The sequence below is a fragment of the Melanotaenia boesemani genome, chromosome 21 (assembly GCF_017639745.1).
Source record: "Melanotaenia boesemani isolate fMelBoe1 chromosome 21, fMelBoe1.pri, whole genome shotgun sequence".
In the NCBI taxonomy this organism is placed as follows: domain Eukaryota; kingdom Metazoa; phylum Chordata; class Actinopteri; order Atheriniformes; family Melanotaeniidae; genus Melanotaenia; species Melanotaenia boesemani.
Window position 1 is genome coordinate 990,155 of NC_055702.1, and position 22,626 is coordinate 1,012,780.

At 42.6% G+C, this 22,626-nt stretch overlaps 1 protein-coding gene across 1 annotated transcript; it reads left to right on the forward strand.

Annotated features, from left to right (window-relative positions):
- The first annotated feature begins 301 nt into the window (after window positions 1-301).
- asah2 (N-acylsphingosine amidohydrolase 2) lies at window positions 302-22,066 on the forward strand. Its single transcript, XM_041973061.1, has 21 exons — window positions 302-341; window positions 1,346-1,470; window positions 2,639-2,718; window positions 4,630-4,773; window positions 5,336-5,512; window positions 5,627-5,754; window positions 6,669-6,746; window positions 10,039-10,159; window positions 10,467-10,592; window positions 10,669-10,755; window positions 11,053-11,157; window positions 11,808-11,889; window positions 11,964-12,079; window positions 12,206-12,300; window positions 12,375-12,414; window positions 12,490-12,588; window positions 17,145-17,240; window positions 17,657-17,806; window positions 21,171-21,227; window positions 21,335-21,423; window positions 21,728-22,066. The coding sequence occupies exons 2-21, from the start codon at window positions 1,347-1,349 to the stop codon at window positions 21,924-21,926; spliced, it is 2,193 nt and encodes a 730-aa protein (XP_041828995.1). The 5' UTR covers window positions 302-341; window position 1,346; the 3' UTR covers window positions 21,927-22,066.
- The last annotated feature ends 560 nt before the right edge of the window (window positions 22,067-22,626 follow it).

Genomic DNA, 22,626 nt, shown 5'->3' on the forward strand with positions numbered 1-22,626 from the left:
ATTCATGTTTTTTTTGGTTTTTTTTTGGTGTGTTGACATGGAGGTAAAATCAAAGTGAAGGATTTCTTTCTAAGTCTGTACAGATGGAGAGATTTATAAAGCTTTTCAGAGCTTTTCAAAGGTTTGGAGTCAAACCCTGGATGATGTTTTTATGACCTGTTTAGTAAGGGTTTATCTGGAATCAATGATCAGGATCTCTAATCTGGACTCAGGTGGTGACCTTTGGAGTATGTACCTGCTGAGCATCTACAGGTAGATAACAGCTGATCTGCTCTGAGCTGTAACACACACACCTCTGATCAGCGAACACACACTTTCTGCTGCTTTCTAAAGCTTCCGAGGTGAGTACGATCAGCTTGCCTTTAAGAAATATTGATCTTTTTTCCTTCAGGTCTGGAGATTTTCTCTGCAGACTTCGGTCAGACGCTGCTTTTAGATCCGGTTTCAGCTGCAGAGCGTCTGGCTACGTAGAGCCGCTGCAGAGGAGCTGACATGAGAGGAAATGTGAATTTCAGCTGTGAGGTTGTAACAATAAAATCTGTGATGTGTTGAAGTGAAAACATGAAAAGTTGCATTCAGCTGCCAGAGGAGCAGTTTGATCATCACAGATTGAAGCTGCAGGATATTTGTTTCTTCATCTCGTCGGACAGAGTTCGTGTTTGACCTTTGATCCGTGAATATTGCTGCTTTTTAAAAACTCATTTCTGCTGAATCGGAGGAATTTTATTCTCTGCAGGTGCAGAAATCTGATGGGATTCTTGGAACATGATTAACTTCTTTTTGTTCTCTGAATACTTTTGTATTACTTAAAAGTTAATACATTATTAATATTATCAATACATATATTAATTTTAATACTTTATGTATTTATGAATGATTCAAAATCCAGTCTCACTTCTTCTGGGAAGATGTTGCCCACAAAGAAAATAACTGGTTCCATAAAGTTCCAACTCCAGAAATGTTTTCAGTGTAAAATGTGTTTTTATTTACATTTTACAAAGAGTCCTGACGTTGTAAGACAACAGCAATGTTATAATGAAACCGGCTGTTTTCTGCACGTGAGGGAACGTTAAACGTGTCCATGAGTAACTTTAGATCCAAACAAGCCCAGAAATGCTGGATTTTGCTGAAACAGTTTCTATTAATTTACATTTGAAAGCACAGTAAAGATAAAGAAGATACTTTAAAAGATAATTATAGTGATTCCGTCACAGAACCTCCAAGACTGTGTTCAGACTATTTACATTTTCTGAAGATGTTAATATAAATTTTTAGGAAAGGTCAAAAGAAAGAATGTACACAACCATGAGTGAACACGTTTGGTTTTTCTCTGTCTGATTGGCAGCATGGCGGACCGGAAGTGTTGTGGGGTTTCTGCATGCCAGATAACACTTATCATCCTCCTGGTCATCATGACAGTTGCATGTATAACACTGATTGCAGTAATGACCACCAGGAAACCACACACAGGTGAGGACCTGCTCACTACAGTCAGAGAATTAATATGCCGCTAAAAATAGTCCCTGGTGAATGAATTTTCTTCTCTTTGTCTTTCTTCTCTTTTGAAGTAACAGAGAAACCAACCCAAACAAAATAACAAATATGTTAAGTATACCTCCACAACTACAAGTTCTATAATCTTGGTCTCTGAAGGTGAGACCTGACATTACTACAGACGCGTCACAATCAACATATGTGTTACTTTCTCAGTAAATTCACCTGGAACACAGCTGAACATGTAAATATTCTACTGTGTTCCAGGTGAATTTACTGAGACATAGGGATACAGATCCTTAAGATCTGTGAAAACAGACCAAAGAGCATAAACCGGCCTTAAAGACTGCATACATATAAGAGTAGAAACATCACTCAAACTTCACCTCATACTTACTATGTATAGTAAGTATGTAGTCCCAGGAATGAGTAAAGTAATCCTAGGAATGAGTAAAATAATTCTAGGTATGAGTAAAGTATTCCTAGGAAGGACCAGAGTCCAGAGTTTCTGTCCCACCGTGGTGAGACAGACGTCTCTGGAACCAGCAGAGTCTCTGCTGTCATGTGACTCCTGGTTTGTGTGGAGAAATGATCAGAAGCTCTAAAGTGGACAGAGATGTTCTCCTGGTTTCTACATTCCCATAGAACTGCTGGGGTCTGGACTGTGTTTGGTCTGGATGCCGATGTTTGGTAGTCTACATGTTAGCATTGCTACATGTTAGCATTTCTGCTTCCTGCTAGTCATGTTGCTATGCTACATGTTAGCATTGCTACATGTTAGCATTTCTGCTTCCTGCTAGTCATGTTGCTATGCTACATGTTAGCATTGCTACATGTTAGCATTTCTGCTTCCTGCTAGTCATGTTGCTATGCTACATGTTAGCATTGCTACATGTTAGCATTTCTGCTTCCTGCTAGTCATGTTGCTATGCTACATGTTAGCATTGCTACATGTTAGCATTTCTGCTTCCTGGTGTCTGCTAACATCTCCTGGACACTAGGATCTCATGCTGAACCCTGTAACCTGTGATGAAGAGGTTAAAACTTGAATAATAATAATAATAATAATAATAATAAACAGCTCATCAGTGCTGAAGAAGAGCAACAGGTGCTCCACGATTACTCATCTCTGTTTTTCCCTCAGATCCAGAACCTCTGGGTGAGCCGTACCTGATCGGAGTGGGTCGAGCCGACTGCACCGGACCACCAGCTGAAATCCCACTGGTCAGTACTGGCTTAGTCCCCACTGGTTGGAAGTAAGGTTGTGTTGTGACAACAGTAGCTCTGGTTCAAACCCCACATGTGAAGCTGTCAGAGTTAAGCTCTTTCTAGTCTTCCAGACAGCCAATCACAGGTTTGATCTGAGCAGATTCTCATCTTAATGCTTATCTGCTGGATTGAGTTTTTTTTTTTAATAAACACTGGTAGTTTTTTTAATATTGAACCATGATTTTAGTATATTTATTTCTTTAAGGTTTTTATCATGTTGCATTTTATAGATTTTTTTATGTTTTAATTGTGAATGTATGTGATGTGTGGTGGCAAAGAAGTTTCCCCTCTGGATGATAAATAAACCTTATCTTATTTTATCTTACATGGATACTACTGTACATGTCCTTAGTTAGGCTATGTCCACATGGCACGAAAGCCAGGGTGTGAAAACGGTGGTGAAAACTAGGAGAAAGGCTTCAATATCCACACAAAACTGCTGTAGTACATACTACAAGGCTGTGGGGGCGCTATGATGATTAAAGAGTAACACTCCAGAGCTAGAACGAGACGTAGCGGATGTGCAGATAAAGACGTATCTCCTTGCTCCGGTACAGCAACGCAGCAATGTGCAATATTGACTTGAATTCTAGAGGCGCTCATGCGAACCAGAGCATGAACACGAGGTCTGAGGTAAACACATGGCGGATAGTTTTGAACACCGTTTCTCGGACCTTGTCCACAACTACCACCATATGTATGATGTTTCCTCCTTGTTGCACAGTGGTAAACACTCGTTCCTTACAGAGAGCAACAAATTGGAAGCATTTTGGGGGTTGATGACCCAGAAACACAATGTGACTGGTGGACTGACCTTTTCAGTATTTCAAAGTCCAAGTGCTGCCCATAGTGGTGACCTCCAGTATGGAGCATTTTTGCTGTGCCATGCTTCCGTCGTTTGCAGTAAGTATTTACACAAATGTAGCGGAACGTTGACGCGTACGCTAGCGTTCCCAGCGAGCATATCAACCCTGAGGATCACCAAGCTCATGTTGGAACTCCAAGGAAAGGGTCTGTAAAACGTAGGATGACTCATTTATATTCTGACAGTCTTTTCAGTTTTTCTCTGTAGAAACACAAAAATGCGTCCTGACCCATCCCGTACCGAGCTGTGCTGTACCGCGATGATGATGATGATGATGATGATGATGATGAAGCTTCCTCCTGCTGACTGTAAAGATTTGGCTCAAACTTTCTTGTTGTTAAATTCTGAAGTTTTTCTGTTTGATCTTTATTTAAACAGCCAGAGTTCAAGGTTCAAGGTTAGCTTTATTATCCCCAGTGGGGCAACAATAAACAGTCAAGTAAATAAATAAAGCCACCCAACCTTATTTAAAAGCCCGACGGCCACACAGAGAAAAGAGTTTGTAAATTTGATTGATTTTGCTCGTGGGACCACAGATCTACTGCTGAGGGCCGTGGAAGGGACGTCTCTGGTCCTGGTCTTCAAAATATCCTCCAGGTTGTCTAAGTTACCACAACCTCTGTAACCCAGTAACAACCATCAGATCTCCTCACTGATCTGATTATTAACTCCTTCCTCCCTGCAGCAGCTGTCACCCTCAGACTGATAGAAATAAACCATCCTGATTGGTCAGCTAATGCATCTGTTTGATCTGAACACAGCACATGTCGGAGTTCAGTGAGACCTCCACTTCTTCAGAGGACTTCTTCTTCTCTGACTCACAATTAACCAGAAACTTCCAGAAACCATCTGAATTTCCACCATCTATTGCCTCTGCAGCTGCTCAGTTTCATGCAGTTATCAGAAGATTCAGATCAGATTTATCTTCACCTGTTTACGCCACCGTTTTACCTGTGTGTGTGTGGGTGTGTGTGTGTGTGTGTGTGTGTGTGTGTGTGTAGATGGGTTATGCAAACCCTCAGCAAACGGCTGCAGGAATACACACACGTCTGTTCAGCCGAGCCTTCATCATCGACGACGGGAAGAGGAGAGTTGTGTTCGTCACTGCAGACGTAGGAATGATATCACAGAGGCTACGCCTGGAGGTGCACACACATATACGCACACGTGCACACACATGCACGCACCACATACTAAAGGCCCATTTCTGCTCCTTTTATGTACATAAACAGGCACATTTGTTTGTGCCATCACTGCTCTCATAGTCCCATACATCCCTTACGTTAGCATGGCTGTTAGCGAACACATCCAGCAGAGGGCAGTGCAGCGTTCACCTCAGAGTTCTGACGTCAGTTTCAGACGATAACAAACATGGAGACCATGGAAGAGATCATGATGATGTTCATTCTCAGACTGAGACATAAACGAAGCAGTAGAAGGAGGTGGTCTGAGAGGTCACTGAACGCATCGCAGCTTCTTCTCTTTCGTCTGGCCATACGTCAGCTACACTATTCAACGCTGTTTACTTCATGAGGCTACACATCCATAAACTCTGTGAAAATAGACCAAAGAGCAAAAATGGGAATTTACACTTCAAAGACTTCATAAATATAAACTTACTAACATTTTCCACACTACTTTTTTCAGCTGCTGGGATGCTGGTGATGGTGTTATGGTCCCAGTATAAATGTGAATGCGTTTGTTCAGGTTCTGCAGGCGCTGCAGGTGAAGTACGGGGATCTGTACCGGCAGGACAACGTGGTTCTGAGTGGAACTCACACACACTGTGGACTGGCGGGATATTTCCAGTACACGCTGTTTATGATCACCAGTAAGGGTTACATCAAGGCGTCCATAGAGCCACTGGTCAACGGCATCGTAAAGGTTTGTGTTTTATTTGTGTTATTTGTGTTCAGTTTAAAGAAGGGGGTTAAGTCAGGTTAAGACGTTACTCTCTGACTGATGTTCCACGTCTCAGTCATTTCAACTGGTTTCCAGAGTATAGACATAGCCCACCGCAACGTGAGGCCAGGCAGGATCTACAGGAACAGAGGAGAGCTGGACGACAGCAGCCTGAACAGAAGTCCTCACTCCTACCTGAACAACCCCAAAGGCGAGAGACACAGGTACGATTTTACCAGGTACCCAGAAAAATCGTAAGTTTTCACAAGAAGTGGCTGAGTGGACTATTTCGTTGTAACGTGTTGCCAAGGCAACCTGACACAGAACCTGCAGCTTGGTCGGCCCTAGTGATGTTATAACATTTCCTGTAACATTTCAGAGGGCGGGTGCAGCTCTTACAGCTTGTGTGTGTCCAGAGGATGATGCCACATTTTGTTTCAAACAGTCAAAGTCCACAGATCATTTCCTACATGTTCAATAAACCTACAGGCTGCTCTGACCTAGCACGTCTGCAGCCCGGGGTCTGAGTTTCTGTTGCCACGGTTACCAACTACCGTTTAGTCAGCGCAAAAATTTACAGCAATAAGTCTACTTGGCTAGAACTTCTTTTATAGGTGTCCATTATCACATTTTAATGGACACCCTTCAGCCAATCAGAATTGAGTATTCACCCAGACCATGGTATAATCTGCTATAAACGGCTGTAATCTCCTGTAATCTCCTGTAATCTGCTATAATCTGCTGTAATCTGCTATTATCTGTAATCTTTGCATGGATTTGAATCTGTTCATTTGATGGTATCACATTTTTCTGGGCTAATACCTGTTCAGGTGATTAAACATATTCGCCATGCTTCCTGTTTTGTTGTATTAATTAGTTTTTTATTTTGACTTAATCTAAACAACTTCATATTACTCACATAGCAGAACCTTTAAGGTCGACTACAAACCCAGTTTGTGGAAAACATGAATCCAGTTTTAGTCTCAGCTTGCTGTCATGACTCCTGATCAGTTTCCTCCCACAGTCTGCTTGCAGGTGTTTGTTTTTATTTATTCCTTCTGGGTTTTCTTGGGGGTTAAATTAGAGGTGCATAATCTATTAAAAACACCATCATCTGTGCTGTTATTGATGTCTTCAGGTATAAGTGGAACACGGACAAACAGGTGGTGGTTCTGAAGTTCACCGATCTGGATGGAGATGGGATCGGGATGCTCAGGTAAAAACAAATCCACCCTCTGGAGATATAATGCAAATATAATGCAACCTGTCCTGCACCTGGGAACATATCATGGTGTTCATATCAAATGGTACTGATAACCTGATAAAAGTTTTAAGACTTTTCATATCAGACTCTTAATAAACATCTGGTATGAAAACTTCCCTCTGACCTGTCAGAGCAAGAAGCTGGCTGTTCACTATTACTGAAAGGTAGTGGTGTTCCTGGCTTCTGTTATAAACCAGGTGATTATGACCTGAAACACAACAGTTAACTCCCAGTTACTCAGAATAACAAACTCCGGATTATTAAAAAAGATATTTTCAGCTGTCGCCACGGATCACATGACCTGCAAGTCCGTGACGTTTGTGGGTGGCAACAAGATAAACAAAGCAGGCGTCCTGAGTGGTGGGTGGATGTTCCACTGATCCAGCCTCCAGGCAGATCACCACGGTGACGGGTGGATGTTCCACTGATCCAGCCTCCACCGCGGATCGCCACGGTGACGGGTGGATGTTCCACTGATTCAGCCTCCAGGCGGATCACCACGGTGACGGGTGGATGTTCCACTGATCCAGCCTCCACCGCTGATCGCCACGGTGACGGGTGGATGTTCCACTGATTCAGCCTCCAGGCGGATCACCACGGTGACGGGTGGATGTTCCACTGATCCAGCCTCCACCGCTGATCGCCACGGTGACGGGTGGATGTTCCACTGATCCAGCCTCCACCGCGAATCGCCACGGCGACGGCAGGTTTCAGTGTTAATGAAAAGCTGGACCTGGATTTTCCTTCGTGGTCTCAGTAAACACCGATGTTTCCTCCCAGTAGTTGTTCGTAACGTTAACTCCTAAATATCTCACCGGGACGTCCCTAATCTTCACATCGCTGTAACGTCATCTGCTTCTGCTGGTTGCTACTCAGCTTTCACATGAAGAAAAACTTTGTTTGGGGAACTTTCCACAGCTGAAGGTCTGATTCCCATCCGGCTATGAAATATTTAAATTTGTTTTAATTCTGCTCCTGTGTAGGGCGACTGTCCATCGACCAGGTAGCTGTAAATGTCAAAGTAACTCAGGTAGCAATGTCTCAGCTGGATGTTTGGAGTTTTTTTAACCAGGAATCTGGAAAATCAGACGGATTTTTAGCACCAACAAGACCACGTTTTTTTCTAAATATCCTGTCTGACCACATCAGAGCTGAACTGGTTTAAAAGTGTTCAGTTCGCTAACCCTGATGAGGAACAACTAATAGTCACTACAGCGGGTCCCAGCTAGCTTTTAGCCTCCCAAGATGGTGGCGTACACAACCAGGGTGACATCACCGAGAACGGTCCATAACACAACATTCAGCTGACAAAACATTAGTTTTTCAGATGTTATCTAAGTTAGCGCAGACCCACATGTATCATTGAAAAGTCTCTGAAGTTCATCAAATATCTGGACTGATACATGAGCTGAGCTTAAGATGCATGTGCAGACTAACAAAGTTTATTTAATTTCAGGACATGATGCTGCAAATTTGAACAGTTTTTACTTCAGCAAGACTGAAAGCCAAATACATCTGTCCTGTGGATAAATAGCAATGTAGCAAAATGCTAAAGAACACACTGAGGTGACGTCTAGATACAGACTGAACTGATTTTAAACAGATTTCAGTGAAGTTGGATCAGTTCAGAAAATTCAGTTTGGGGACCAGTTCTGAAAAACTAAAGTTTTCAGTTCCAGGTTCCACGTGGACAAAAAAGAAGAAGAAGAAAAATAAAACTTTAGCTGACACATCTAAAGCCATATCCATCTGGATGTGGTCTAATTCACATGGACACAGCCCATCCAAAAGACAAAGTCAGCACTGGGATGTAACTAAGCCAGCAGGTCTCTGTCTCTTATTGGATTACGCTACATTACAGTCACTTAGCTGACGCTATTATTCAAAGTGACTTAAGCTGGATTTATGTTCACGCGGCATCTGCGTGCGGTTGGTTACAGCGTAGCTGACACTGGTGAGTTTGCTCTCACACTCGAGCGTACGGGGAACGCGTTGTTTTGGTGTCTGGTTGCAGTTTCTCCTCCTAACCTGAAGGTGGCAGCAGGGGTGGTATCGGCCGGTAAACTCACCAGGTCAGAGTTCTTTTGATGGTTCACTTCAGTTCGGTGGTATTTCCTGTTTTAAAAGAAAAATGGCGTCCAGTATGGTTCAGTGTCTCTATTAGCTTGTGGAAAAAAATGAAGAAATAATTTGATCAGCCTCTCATCAACTTGATCCACTGGTTATTGTTTTTAAAATGGTGGTTACCAAACAAACTCAGCAAGAAATCCAGAAATCCAAGAACCTCCTCATAACCATCTGCACGTCAGGTCTGGAAGAGACGTCGGGCCTCTGCGGAGCTATTTGGCACCTACGGCGGCGACGCCATTGTAAATCCACCTTTACAATGGTTAGGCAGTAGCATTAAGGGTCTTGCCTAAGGAGTTGAAGGTGTTAATGTTCGTCCCATGGCCTATCAAACTCTCTTAAGCTTTGGTCTCCTGCATGGGAGATGGATGCTCTGCCAACTGAGCTATCCAGCTCACTGTGTGGATCATTCTGCAGGGTGATCATCTTACAACTGCAACTAGTTATTTAACTCCAACTGATGCAATGGCAGCTTCTCATGTCTTAACCAACCATGAGGAACAACGAAAACAATGAACAATGTGAAGGAACTCAAGGGACTGAACAGCTGTGTAGATTCTTTGGGATGTGCTGGAGAAGGCTTTGTGCAATGGTCGGCCTCCCCATCATCAACACAAGATGTTGGAGAGAAATTAAGGCAACTCTGAATGGAAATAAATGTGACGTTGCAGATGCTTCTAGAGACGGTGCCACAGAGAGGCTGCTGGAATCAGAGATGAAAGAGGTCCATTGAGGTGTTAGAATTAATACTGAAGGTTTAGCAGAAATGAACAGTTAACAATGTTATCTTGGTTTCACTATATCTGAGCTGATGTGGAAATTAGCTGTAATCTAGACAATAGTTTTCCATCTTTTTCTACTCATTACAATAAATCAAGGCTTCTCTTCACCCTCATCAAAAACCATCAAATGTCCAAATGTTTTAACTCAGAATGATGCAGAAAAGCAAACGTATGCATCTGTCCAGTTTACAGGCTTTCGGCTTTTAAAATGAGTTCTTAAAATGAGAAAACAGGAACCTCTAACGTTCTACTTGATTTTAAACCTAATTTATTCAGATTTTATGTGTAAACTGTTTGTTCTGCATGTTAACATTTTATTCTGATCATCCTGGCAGCTGGTTTGCTGTTCACGCCGTCAGCATGAATTACACCAACCGCATGGTGAGCAGCGACAACATGGGCTACGCCTCCTACCTGCTGGAGCAGGACAAGAACCCCGGAGAGCTACCTGGACAGGTGACACCACAAAGTCCCTTTAGAAAAGAGACCGGAAATTCATTTTAGCTCTTTTAGACATAAAACTTAGTGATGGCAGACGAAAAAAGAAAGAAAAATAATAAGACAATAAAGCTGTAAATAAAAGAAACTACACACTATTTTCTACTTTCTTTAAACACAATGATTGTTTCAACATCAGATTCAGATCCTGATTTTCCTTATAGGTTGCATTTGGAAAAGTAAAGTTACAATAACCGTCTAAATAAATGCGTGTGTGTGTGTGTGTGTGTGTGTGTGTGTGTGTGTGTGTGTGTGTGTGTGTCAGGGAAGTTTTGTGGCTGGTTTCTCCTCCAGTAACCTCGGTGACGTCAGTCCGAACACCAAAGGACCGTACTGTGTGAACACCGGGCTGCCCTGCGACTACCTGAACAGCTCTTGTCCTGTTGGAGGGGTAAACACATAAAAGCATTTACACACTCACAACGTTCTGGGATGAGCAGCCGGTTAACACAGCGTGTCTCTACCAGACTAATATGTGCCTGTCCTTCGGACCTGGAAACGATATGTTTGACAGCACAAGGATCATCGGACACAGCATCTACATGAAGGCCAAGGTACCTGTCCCTCTAGGTCTGTCTGATTGTAGCTGGTTGGCTGAAGAGGCAGTGTAAACACAAAAGAAGAAAAGACATTTGAAACTGTGAATTCTGATTTGTGTGACTTCTAGGGACCCTAGTGTTCACCCTGCTTTAAGGGGACAAAATAAAAACAGAGTCCTCACAATCACAATTTTTTTTTTACGACTCAGTGTGGTCCTTGTTAATGTCTGGATACGATGAAGAGGAAGAATAATTATTAGATCAACATCTTTTTAAAAGATGTTTGCATGTTTGTGTTTCTGCCCCCTGCAGGAGCTGTACGCAACTGCAGTCGAAGAAGTGACTGGCCCCATTCAGTCTGCTCATCAGTGGGTCGACATGACGAACGTGACTGTTCAGATCGACGACAAAAACACAGTCAGCAAGCACACACACACACGTACACACACACACACACGTGCACACACATGCATAGAGATGCACACAGACAAGAATTCAACTTTCTTTGAACTGTGGACATCATAGGAACATTTTAATGGCATGAAATCATCATTTCAGAGTTTTGGAAGATTTTCAGAAACATGTTGAAGATATATAGTTTAATTTTTTCTGTTAATGATAAAGACAAAATGCTCTGAAATCTTTTTGTTTCAATTGTAAATTTATTTGGATGTTTAACAGTTATTCATTATGCATTTTTGAGGTTATATAACTATTCATTTTTAATCACAATTAATTCTATGACATACTGCAATTAATTGCAATTAATCACACTGTTACATGCAAAATGTCTCTTTCAAAAAGAAGGCCTACTGCTATATAAAGAAAATGCAGTAAATTTTGTTTTACTAACACGACATCAGGGGTCTCCAACCTGCGACTCTGGAGCTGCAAGTGTCTCTCTGGACCTTCCATAATGTCTCTAAATCCGTGGCTAAAATATTTTTTATTACTCTATCTTTCTTGTAATTAGGTTGGAAACCACAGACTTTTTTTCTTTTACATCTTTTACCTTTTTTTTTACATATATATTTGTTAATATTTACATATTTCTTGGTGTGTTTTAGGTCACTACGTGTAAACCAGCTCTGGGTCACAGCTTTGCAGCTGGAACAACAGATGGGGGAGGAGGCCTGAACTTTACTCAGGGTAATTCTACTGTCATTTCACTCTTACTCTAATGTCACTTTGCTGTCTGCCTTTAATCGAACTGGTCTCTACAGGCGCTGTGGAAGGAGACCCGTTCTGGGATGGGATCAGAGATGCTCTTTTGGGCGCACCATCCAATCAGACGAAGGAATGCCATCACCCTAAACCAATCCTGTTCAGCACTGGGGAGGTGAGACAAGGCGGGGAGTCTCCTCCAGTCCTAGGAAACACTCAAACATCACCTGAATGGCTAGCTTTGCTCTGAACGGTGTGATGTTTGTGGGTTATAACACGCCTGCTGTGCTTATGTGTTCAGATGAACTGGCCTCTGCCTTGGCATCCGCAGATTGTTGATGTTCAGATCATAACCATCGGATCGGTGGCTGTCGTGGCTGTTCCTGGAGAAATGACGTGAGAATGTTTTACTGTAAAAAACAAAGCTGCAGGTTGCAGATAACAGTACTGATGACATTCTGTTTTACCAGCACCATGTCAGGAAGGAGGTTACGAGAAGCTGTCAAACAGGTGAGCAACAAGCTGAACAGGTGAACACATCATGTGACAGCAGTGAGGGTAATACTGTGCTGTTACCTGTGTCAGGAGCTGGAGTCTGAGGGAACATTAAAGGACATGGAGGTGGTGGTCGCTGGACTCAGTAACGTGTACACTCACTACATCACCACCTATGAAGAGTACCAGGTAAATGGCAGCTGGGAATCATGGGAGGTACAGCATTATGAGATATCTACAACCCTAACTCCACAATAGCTGGGCTGTGTGTAAAATGTAAAATGCAGAATCTCGTCATCATATTTTATCCCCAGTAGAAGATAAACAAGATGTCAGATGATGAAACTGAGACATTTTACCATGTGATGGAAAATCTGAGCTGATAATGAATCTGATGCAGCAACACGTCTTACCGGCGCTGCAGGTTGCAGGTTTTTGTTAATCACTACAATAGTGGTAAAATATTTGATTCTGTGATTATTCCTTCTGACATACTCTACACGGGGCTTCCATTCCCCGTCAGTCTGTGAGGACATAGAGAAATGAGGAAGGAGAGGAGGAGATTGAGACAGGTCCACCTCCCTTCAGTGATCCTCGCTCAGAAACAAGATAGATGAGCTTCAGGCCGACGTACAACACTTCACGAGCACAGGAATGTCTGTATCACGGCCTTCACTGAGACATTGCTTACATCCACGGATGCAGACTCGGATTTGACCATCACCGGCTTCGGAGCACCTGTCACAGTGAAGTCCTAAGGGGGTGGAGTCTGTATCTATGTCAACAAGCAGTGGTGCAACAATATGGTGATTAGTGAGTCTATGCACGTTTGCTATTGAGCCATTGGCTGTCTCTCTTGATCCCTTTTACATGCCAGGGGAATTTCCTCATCTGTTTGTGACGGCTGTATTTACACAACCCAAAGCAAAGCTACAAAAAGTATCATTTATAGTGACTCTCCCCGAAACCTCTTCCCTACTGATGGGAGACTTTAATAACTGCAAGCTGAAATAGGCCCTAAACTTGCATCAGTATGTAACTTGCCCAACCAGAAAAAATAAGATCCTGGACTTGTGTTTTGACACCATCAAAGATGCCTACAAAGCCTCTCCTAGACCCTCTTCTGGCTTCTCCGACTACAACACCACCTTCCTCTCCCGTGTATAAGGCAGGACTAAAGAGGGAGAAAGTGAGAAGTAGAGGAACGAAGGTCTGGGATGAGGAGAGTCTCTCCATGATGCAGGGATGCAGGGACTGTACTGACTGGCCTATATTTACTTTAGATGAATGAACCAGCTGCAGTTATATTGTTTTGTGAGGATGCAGTGATCGAAAATAAATTTATAGAGTTTCCTGATAACAAACTTGGGTAACAAGTAACATAAAGCAGGTATTTAGGAAACAGCTTTTATTTAAGGAATGAAGGAGACAGAGAAGAAGCAGAAATTAGGATAAACTGGATCTGAGGACAAGCTGGAGGAACAACTGATCTTGGGTATTATGGGATGGCTAAAACTGATCAGAAACCAGCTACATTGAAAGATTATAGCACAATTAAAGAACTGGATGAGTTTCAGATGTTTTTTATTTAAAATTTTTTATTTAAGGTGAGAAAGTAGAGATGCCGTCTAAACTGGAGATAAATGATGGAGTTTCAGTGTTTAAAGAACTGAAGCTGAACCAAAGTGGATCACAGTGGACCAGATGGATCACAGTCAGACTGAGCAGCTCGGCCATGTTGTTCTGGACATGTTAACATGTCGTTGGAGCAAACGAGGCCATGCTGTGGAAGGACTCCGTCATAGTTCCTGTAGCCAGATTTAGTTCTCCCCATCTTTTTTGTATCGTTTTTAATCTTTTTTGGGTTTTGATCTCGAGCATTTTTATTTTTTAAAGGTCATTGGTGTATTATTTCCTTTTTCTATTTCGATTTCATTGGTTTTATTTCCTCAGTGTTTTTTTTATTTGTGATTCCAGTGGACAGTCATGTTTGATGTGTGTGACTGGATTTTATAATTTGATGTTTTTGATATTGTGAGGACCTGTCTGTTAACTAAGTTTCCATTAGGGAGAATAAAACATTATTTGAACTTGAATGTCTGGAAAAAGTTGGAACAGGAGCAACAAAAGGCTGGAAAAGTACCTGGTACAAACCAGAAACACCTGGAGGAGCATTGGACAACTAACCAGGTTACCTGGCAACGGGTCAGTAACATGACTGGTATAAAAGGAGCATTTCAGAGAGGCAGAGTCTCTCAGATGGAAAGATGGAAGTACATAGAGGTTTTAGAGCAGTCTTCCACAAGGGGACCATGAAGACGTTGAAGGACCCTGAATTTTTTTTTTTTTATGATTAGACAAGTTTTAAAAAGATATTTTAAAATATTTTACCCTGACACTTAAATATACATTAACCTTAATCCAACTCTGAAGCTCTGATCCACAGCAGCCAATACCAAGGCCAGTACTGTATGGACATTGTTATGAACAAAATTGGAAAGTTTTGTAAGTCGATGGAAAAACTATACAAGCACAAGAAACAAGAAACAGCATCTCCCAACTCAGAAACCGCTGATGAAAACGCATGAGGCAAGGCAGCACCTTCTGCAGCTGACGAGACCCGAGATTATACAGATAATTATCTGACAGGTGGCGCTGAATTACCAAGTGGATTCCCGGCACTTTTAAATGTAGTAGTGAAGTAACAAGCTGTGTCACCAAACTTGCACAACACCAAGTCCAGCAACCAAGGTCCAGGACTGTAGAGCAGCTAGAATCCTGCATCAGACCAGAATGGGACAACATTCCTCTCCTAAAACTCCAGCAACTGGTCTCCTCACCGTGCCGAACATCACCCTGGAACTACTTTTACACCGTGCCGAATATCACCTGGAACTACTTTTACACCATGCCGAACATCACCCTGGAACTACTTTTACACCGTGCCGAACATCACCCTGGAATTACTTTTTACACCATGCCGAACATCACCCTGGAACTACTTTTACACCGTGCCGAACATCACCCTGGAACTACTTTTTACACCGTGCCGAACATCACCCTGGAACTACTTTTACACCGTGCTGAACATCACCCTGGAATTACTTTTTACACCGTGCCGAACATCACCCTGGAACTACTTTTACACCGTGCCGAACATCACCCTGGAACTACTTTTACACCGTGCTGAACATCACCCTGGAACTACTTTTTACACCGTGCTGAACATCACCCTGGAACTAGTTTTTACACCGTGCTGAACATCACCCTGGAACTAGTTTTTACACCGTGCTGAACATCACCCTGGAACTACTTTTACACCGTGCTGAACATCACCCTGGAACTAGTTTTTACACCATGCTGAACATCACCCTGGAACTACTTTTACACCGTGCCGAATATCACCCTGGAACTACTTTTTACACCATGCTGAACATCACCCTGGAACTACTTTTTACACCATGCTGAACATCACCCTGGAACTACTTTTTACACCATGCTGAACACCACCCTGGAACTACTTTTACACCGTGCTGAACATCACCCTGGAATTACTTTTACACCGTGCTGAACATCACCCTGGAATTACTTTTTACACCGTGCTGAACATCACCCTGGAACTACTTTTACACCGTGCTGAACATCACCCTGGAACTAGTTTTTACACCATGCTGAACATCACCCTGGAACTACTTTTACACCGTGCCGAATATCACCCTGGAACTACTTTTTACACCATGCTGAACATCACCCTGGAACTACTTTTTACACCATGCTGAACATCACCCTGGAACTACTTTTTACACCATGCTGAACACCACCCTGGAACTACTTTTACACCGTGCTGAACATCACCCTGGAATTACTTTTACACCGTGCTGAACATCACCATGGAACTACTTTTTACACCGTGCCGAACATCACCCTGGAACTACTTTTACACCGTGCCGAACATCACCCTGGAACTACTTTTACACCGTGCTGAACATCACCCTGGAACTACTTTTTACACCGTGCTGAACATCACCCTGGAACTAGTTTTTACACCGTGCTGAACATCACCCTGGAACTACTTTTACACCGTGCTGAACATCACCCTGGAACTAGTTTTTACACCGTGCTGAACATCACCCTAGAACTACTTTTTACACCATGCTGAACATCACCCTGGAACTACTTTTACACCGTGCCGAATATCACCCTGGAACTACTTTTTACACCATGCTGAACATCACCCTGGAACTACTTTTTACACCATGCTGAACATCACCCTGGAACTACTTTTTACACCGTGCCGAACATCACCCTGGAACTACTTTTACACCGTGCCGAACATCACCCTGGAACTACTTTTTACACCGTGCCGAACATCACCCTGGAACTACTTTTTACACCGTGCCGAACATCACCCTGGAACTACTTTTAACACCGTGCCGAACATCACCCTGGAACTACTTTTTACACCGTGCCGAACATCACCCTGGAACTACTTTTTACACCATGCCGAACATCACCCTGGAACTACTTTTACACCGTGCCGAATATCACCCTGGAACTACTTTTTCCAGATGTGTTGCTGCATCAGATTCACTATCAGCTCATATTTTCCATCACATGGTGAAATGTCTCAGTTTCATCCGGCAGAGGATATATGGTGTCCCAGATTCAAGACTGGAGTTGTAGTTTTAACTGGAGAAACAGACTGAAACCAGCAGGAAACTGATTGTGTTTCCTTTATTTTCCAGGTGCAACGATATGAAGGAGCCTCAACCATCTATGGTCCTCACACGCTCACTGCCTACCTGTACAAGTACCGCAGCCTCGCCAAAGCCATTGCTCAGGTGTGACTGGGCAGGTTACAGCTTCCTCCCCAGGAGCAAATGTGCTCATTAAGAGAAAATTGTTTAGAGATCAGCTTTTTTTTCTTCTTCTTTCTCCTTCTTTTTTTTTTTTACTTCTAAACCTTTGAGCCACAGTAATTAGTGAAAGTGTCACCAAATTACAAATTATGGAGGTACAAGGTGGAGGATCCTTATTAAATTCAACAGAGTGAAAAGGTCTAAATCTCTTGGATCATAATTTCACTAAGGGCTGTGTTGTAAAGCTGGACTAGGAATATTCTTTAATGTTTGAACACTGAACATGAGTCTAGGGGTGCTGCTTGTCCTCCCTCTGATGTGGAAAACTTTGTTAATAAACATAAGCAGAAATTTTATCTGATTATACAGATGATGTGTTGTTGTTTCTGTGTTTTCAGGACTCTGTCTCAAAGCTACCGGTTGGCCCTGAGCCTCCCTTCTTCACAAAGAATCTCTTCAATTTAATGTTGGCAGCATCCGTGGACAGAAAACCAGACAACAGCAGCTTTGGAGATGTCCTGGAGCAGGTTTATCCCGTCTATAGACAGGTAGGACATTTATGGGTCAGAGCTTGGCGCAGCCAATCCAGGTTTATACAATTCAACCACATTCCAATTCTGCTCATCTGGATTTAATTTGTATGAATTTAGCGTAAAGTATTATCTAAAATTTGCTTAATGGTTATCTCTAAAGGTGGTGATATTTCCCCTGCTGTGGTCACTGACTCGGCCTTGTCTGAGCATTTCTGTAATTAGTGTGATTTACTGATCACTCAGAACGTCCAACCAGCTGCTCCTCGGTTAGGGAGAGGAACATTAATGAAAGAACAAGAGCTCAGTATGTGGAAGGCAGAGCTATGTTACCAACAACCAGAGCAGAGTCAGAGTTTACGTGGATCATTTCAGTCTGGAAACCTTGAATGTAAAGGATACTGTTCCACCAATAAGAATCAGGAGCACCTTGAGCAACCAGAAAACAGCATGGAGAACCACCACTGTGGTCACCAGCCTAAAGAGAGAAAGCAGGAAAACTGAGTGGAAGTGGCGGAAAAATAAACTGCAGATTGACCCTGAGCTGTAGAAACAAAGCCTACATAGCTATAACACTGAGCTGCGCAAGGCCAGAGAGCTGCCTTTATCTGGAATGATCCATAAGAACGTCAACAATTCTGTCTGTTTGCTATGATGGAAAACTTCCAGTTCAGCCCAGAGCTCCTTTCCACTGAGAAATAAAACCAACTTTTTTAGCCAAAACATTAATTACAGAAAATATTAATTCCACACAGTCACATAAGAAAACTAGTCTGTGTCTAAAACCTGGAAATATTTCTGATGTTATATCACAGTTTAATATGGTGGATTTAAACATCCTCCAGGAAATAGTTTGGCCTCTGAAACCAGCAACATGCACTCTGGACATGATCCCATCCCACTTTTTAAACCAGTTTTTACCACAGTAGAAACTGATCTCTTACTGATAGTTAACAGCTCGCTGGCATCAGGCTCTAAAGATGGCTGCCATTAAGCCCCTCCCCTAGACGCCTCTATAACGAACACCTGTAGACCGTCTCTGACCTCCTTTATATCAAGATTATTGAGAAAGTTGTATTTCACCAGCTTCATGACTTTTTAAATTAAAGTGAAAATCTGGATAAATTTCAGTTCGGCTTCCGACCTCATCACAGCCCTGAACCAGCTCTGGTCACAGTGGTAAAGGACTGGTTCTGGTCCAGTCTCATTCCTGGTTCTGGTCTAGTCTCAGGCCTGGTTCTAGTCTAGTGTCAGTCCTGGTTCTGGTCTAGTATCAGTCTTAGTTCTGGTCTAGTATCAGTCCTGGTTCTGTTGGATCTCAGTGCTGCGTTTGATACTGTAGATCACAGAATCCTGTTGCAGGCTGGAAAACTGGGTTGGACTTTCTGGAGTGGTTTTTAACTGGTCCAGGTCCTGTTTAGAAGGCCGGAGTTATTTAGTTACGATTGGCAGCTATGAATCCAAGCGAGTGGCCATGACTTGTGGAGTCCCCCAGGGGTCAGTCCTTGGACCTCTTCTGTTCAACTTGTATCTGCTCCATTGGGTCAATAAATAAATCAAATAAATTCTCTCTAGGCATGAGCCTGAGTGTCTTACTATGTTGGTCCTGCAACAGACTGGCGACCTGTCCAGGTGAACCTGCCTCTTGCCTGCTAATTGTTGGGATAGACTCCAGCTTCCCCGCGACCCTTAAATGGACTAAGTGGTGCAGAAGATGAAAGAATGAATGGATGCAGATGATACACAACTTTATGTCTCTGTCACCAAACGACTGCAGCCCAGCAGACTTACTGTGTCAGAGTCTGGAGCAAATAAACACCTGGATGAGGGAGAATTTTCTACAATTACATGAAGACAAAACTGAGATTATTCTGTTTGGTAGAAAGAGAAGAGGGTCAGCATCGGTAAACACCTGGAGACTCGGGCTCTTAAAACCACCGACCAAGCTGGTAACCTTGGAGTGTTGATAGACTCAGATCTGACTTTCAGCAGCCACATCAAAGCTTCACTAAGAAGCTTTTTACCAGCTCAGAAACATCAACAGGATTAAAAGTTTAGTCTCCCCAGAAAGACCAGGAGAAACTTCTCCATGATCCATCTCCAGTAGACGGGATTATTGTACTGGTCAATACCAAGACTTACCAAAAAGAGCGTTAAACATCTGCAGCTCATCCAGATTGGAGAAACATAAGAAAACGATTGAGGATATGATTGACCATTCAGAACTTTAAAGTCTATCCTCTGACGGACCGGCAGCCAGTGTAAAGACCTCAGAGCTGGACTGATGTGGTCCACTTTCTTGGTCTTAGTGAGCACTGGAGCAGCAGAGTTCTGGATCAGCTGCAGGTGTCTGACTGATGTTTTAGGTATAACCTGTAAAAACACTGTTACAATAATCAAGCCGACTAAAGATGGAAGCTGGACTAGTTTTTCCAGGTCCTGCTGAGACATCACATCTTTTACCCTTGATATGTTCTTAAGGTACTAGTAGGCTGACTTTGTGGTTCCCTTCCTGTGATTCTCAAAGTTTAGGTCTGAGTCCATCACTACACCAAGATTTCTGGTCTGGTTGGTGGTTTTTAGGTGGATAGACTGAAGCGCTGTGGCAACCTTTAATCGTTTCTCTTTGGCTCCAAAGACCATCACCTCAGTTTAGTTTTTGTTTAACTGGAGAAAGTTCAGACACATCCAGTCATTAATCTCCTCAATACATTTACCAAGAACCTGTACAGTGCCTCGATCGCCTGGTGACATGGTAATATATACCTGTGTGTCATCTGCGTAGATATGGTAACTAATGTTGTTCTTAATGACGTGTGCCAGTGGGAGCATGTAGATGTTAAACAGAAGAGGCCCCAGGATGGAACCTTGGGGAACTCCACATGTAATTCTTGTCTGCTCAGATGTAAAATTACCTATTGACTATTATACATCCCGTTCTCTAAATAAAATTTAAACCACAGAGGCCCACCCAGTTCTCCAGTCGGGAGTAATATATTGTGGTCAACTGTATTAAATAAGATGGACTAAGACTGACATTTTTCCATCATCTGTATTCAAACATATGTCATTAATGACTTTGGTCAAAGCATCTCGTTGCTGTGGTGCTTTAATCTTGTACATAAAATTTGCTATCTAAATAAACGTGCCTTTCCTTACCCAATCTACAAATAATTAAAAAAAAATTATGAGCTGGTTGCTGAAAGATATTTTTAGGAATTTGTTAGGAATGTGAGTGTATTTAGAGAAAGCTTTTACTTCAACTTTGGGTAAGGTTCTGTTTGATTTACCAGCCAGAGACCTAAAATTGAAGATATCAGAGCTGCTTATTTATAGCACCCTTCTGTGAACATATGAATTCAACTGTTTGAATATTTTTCAGGGTGATGTTGCTTCTGTCACTTTTGTCGCAGGAAACCCTCGCCACAGCGGGGACATCGTAAGAACATTTTTCTTTCCTAGTTTTTATGGTTCTCTGTCTGTTTGGAGTTTAGCAACTTCTAGTTTATGTCCTCTCTAATCTGTCTGGTCTTGTTTTTGCTGCAGAGAGATAAAACTTTTGTAACTGTGGAGCTTTATGACAACAGAACGGAAACCTGGGAAGTCATCTACACTGATGCATCATGGGAAACAAGGTTGGACTGTGTGTAGTGTGTACTCCATGTGGAAGAAGACATATTAATATCCCTAGCTGGAATAGGCTGTGTTTGAACTGCAACAACAACAACAAAAAAAAAAAACTCAAATCTAACTTTTTTGTCCATATGTGACCCATATCGGATCTTTAAGTCTGAAGCATAAAAACAATTTTTTTCAAACAATCTGACCCAGGCCACTTTAACATCTGGTACATAATCGGATTTACTGACCTCAACCCAGCTAGATGACGTTTCTCTGCTCCATGATATTTTCTTACTGCGTGATGTTTCCCTGCTGCAGGTTTCACTGGCTGAAAGGTTCGAACGGCCAGAGCAACGCCACTGTTGAATGGCACATTCCTCCATCGACCCCCAGCGGCTCTTATAGGATCAGACACTTCGGAAATTACAAACAGATGAAAGGCTTGCAACCCATCATCACGCCATACGAAGGCTCTTCTGATGTCTTCAAAGTGTTAACCAGCTTCTACTCCCTGTGATTACACTTACCTGTCCAGGCAGGAACAGAGAGTTCGAACGTCTGGGACTCTGGAGCTTCAAAAGCCGAATGAAGATCAGGACTGAACTCTAGATTTATAGGAGGCGGCAAATTCGGTATGTTAATAAAAATTATGTAAAGAATCAAACTTCCTGTTAACACTAAATAAATGAAAAAGTAGTTTGTCTTTGACATCTTGTTTATTTTGTGTCTGCATGAGTTCAGCCTTTGGATGTATTCACGCATCCACGTTTTTTTGATTAAATTGCAAGTCCACTTGGTCGGAAAGTCGCTTCGTTTGGGGTATTGTGAACCCACAAAAAAAGACTAATTTAAAACAAAGAGGATTCTGTTGACCTACAAAACGCAGGTCTTGGTCCGCTTCAAGCGGACCAAATACAGGAAGTGGACAACAAAACAAAATGCATTGTGGGTTCAACACACGGCACTGTGGGTAACACAACCGAACCATACACACTATGGGGTGATATGCAGGTCTGGATGGGAGGAATGTCTCGTGGGCAGATGTGGAGCAACTTTGTTCGGACAGAAATCTGATCAACCCCAGGCCGCCAGGATCTGATGCAGCTCCAAGTTTCACTGGTGGAAACACAAGCTGTCCTGCATTAACCAATAGATGAACCAGTTTTCTTCTTCGTTGGCTGTCTCGTCTTCTCCATCAGTTATTGTTGGTGCAGCAC

What these genes read in the sequence shown, in the direction of transcription:
- asah2 (XM_041973061.1), top strand. Translation starts at nt 1,347, where the DNA reads ATGGCGGACCGGAAGTGTTGTGGGGTTTCTGCATGCCAGATAACACTT. An exon ending in CACAGAGGCTACGCCTGGAG is followed by an intron (nt 4,774 to 5,335) that starts GTGCACACACAT and finishes GCGTTTGTTCAG; the next exon opens with GTTCTGCAGGCGCTGCAGGT. An exon ending in CCACCTATGAAGAGTACCAG is followed by an intron (nt 12,589 to 17,144) that starts GTAAATGGCAGC and finishes TTTATTTTCCAG; the next exon opens with GTGCAACGATATGAAGGAGC.